At 44.4% G+C, this 1,983-nt stretch overlaps 1 protein-coding gene across 1 annotated transcript in view; it reads left to right on the plus strand.

Moving 5' to 3' along the window:
• The window catches only part of LOC100957721 (NACHT, LRR and PYD domains-containing protein 1-like), a 58,417-nt gene that overhangs the window by 35,565 nt on the left and 20,869 nt on the right, over positions 1-1,983 (plus strand). Inside the window, 2 exon segments of the mRNA XM_023509140.1 lie at positions 457-558; positions 661-724. Coding sequence (XP_023364908.1) covers positions 457-558; positions 661-724 — 166 coding nt within the window.

Consider the following 1,983-nt stretch of genomic DNA (forward strand, 5'->3'; position numbering starts at 1 on the left):
CTCAGGGTCTGGTGCTGCTCATCTCCAGAACTTCTGTGGCATGAGTCTTACTCAGAACCAGGGCCCAGTCTCCTGTTCTGGGCTGCTGAGGCCTGGGAATCACCTCTCCATCCCTGCCCATCCATCTTCTGAGCCATGTTCCTCTTCCCACCTGCCCTCCAGAGGACATGATGGCAAGGGCAAACTCTAGACCAGTGAGGAAGGGCAGGCAGGCAGAGGCTGGGCTGGGGGCAGTGGGGAAGGCATCCACAGACAGCAGGCAGACAGCCCCAGGTGCAGAATGGAGACTGCAGACACACTCTCTGCCACAGGCCAGCCTTGGGGAGGGCTCCCAGGGTCCAGTGTAGGGGGCTAATGGGAATCTAGAGCTGACCACTGCCCTGCTGTTCCAGAGGGAAGCTCCTCACAGGCAACACAGGTGGAGCCCCTCTCTCTGTCTCCTCCTTCTCCTCTGAGGACCTTTCACATGGAGCCTCCAGGGACTGAAGATGAGTTCTTGGGCCCCATGGGACCCGTGGCTGCTGAGGTAGTTGACATAGAGACGAGGAGCCTGTACCGGTGAGTGAGGCTGGTTTCCCCCTCCAGTTCTCTGTCTTGAAACTACCTGAATTTCTTCCCACTGGTTCCCCTCAGTCAGCACACCACCCACTCCTGCACTAGGGTCCCTCTCCTTGCCAAGCCAGCAGACAAGGACAGGGATGGGATACTGGGTGTGTGGGTGTGGGTGTGTGTGTGTATTGTGAAGGAAAAGCATGGTTTCTTGGGAAAAATTCTGAAACATACACAAAAATAGACAGTACAAAAAATGTCCATGTCATCATTATACAGCTTCAACCACAGTTCGGTCAAATTCATTTTAGCTATTCACTTTCTCCTTCTTTTCTCATTTTGATGTTTCCATGTACTTCCTATTTCATATAAATTTTTACAATATTTTAAATTTAAGACATCGGGTGATTTTTATCCTTAAATAGTATAATACAAATCTCAAAAAATAAAAATAAAGACCTTTTCTTTCCTAACCTTAGTGCCATTATCACATTTAACAAAGCCACCAGTAAGTGTTCATATTATCTAATATCCAGTTCAGATTCAAATTTGTTCAAATATATAAAATGTGTTCTTGCAGGTGGTTTGTTTTAATCAAGATCCAAACAGGAACCACTTATTGTATTTGGTTTGTTATGTCTCTTAAATTTCGCTTAAATCTCTTTTAATCTACTTATTCCCATCTTATTATTACCTGCTGTGCGCTAAAGACTGTACTGTATTAAATAGTTGAAGACCCTAAAATTAGTATGGTGACCCTGCTCTCCAAGGGATTCTGTCTATAATCATAACCATGGTCTCATACACAACACTCACCAAACACTGTCCCAGACATTATTTCAGCTGGGAGAAAGTATCATTCACAACTTACATCTACAGACACTGCCATCCTGGGACCCCACCACTTGCTACGTGGAAGCCTTGGAAAAGTCACTTAATATCTCTGTAAAGCGTTATTGTCATCTCTGAGGGTTTATCATTAGGATCAGCATGTAGGCCAGATACAATGGCTCACACCTATAATCCCACCACTGTAGGAGGGATGATCACTTGAGTCCAAGAGTTTGAGACCAGCCTGGACAACACAGTGATATCCCTGTCTCTATTAAAAAGAAATGTTTTTAATTTAGCCAGGGGTGTCCTACCTACTCAGGAGGCTGAGACAGCAGGGTCACTTGAGCTTACAGTGAGCTATGAATGCACCACTGCCCTCCAACCTAGGTGACAGAGCTAGACCCTGTCTCTAAGAATAAACCAAATAAATTAAAAAACTATAATATAGATTGATATTAATTATTGGTCCATAGGCCCTTTAAAAATAAGAACACTTGTCTATTTCATCATCAGTATCATTGTCTTGTTATCATGACAGAAGCAGCTAACTTCTCCCAGGTTTGTGTCAAATTCCCAATATGTATTAGTCATTTATTCTCA

Source organism: Otolemur garnettii, unplaced genomic scaffold (genome assembly GCF_000181295.1).
Source record: "Otolemur garnettii isolate 467f Iridium unplaced genomic scaffold, OtoGar3 scaffold00408, whole genome shotgun sequence".
NCBI classification, from domain to species: Eukaryota; Metazoa; Chordata; class Mammalia; order Primates; family Galagidae; genus Otolemur; species Otolemur garnettii.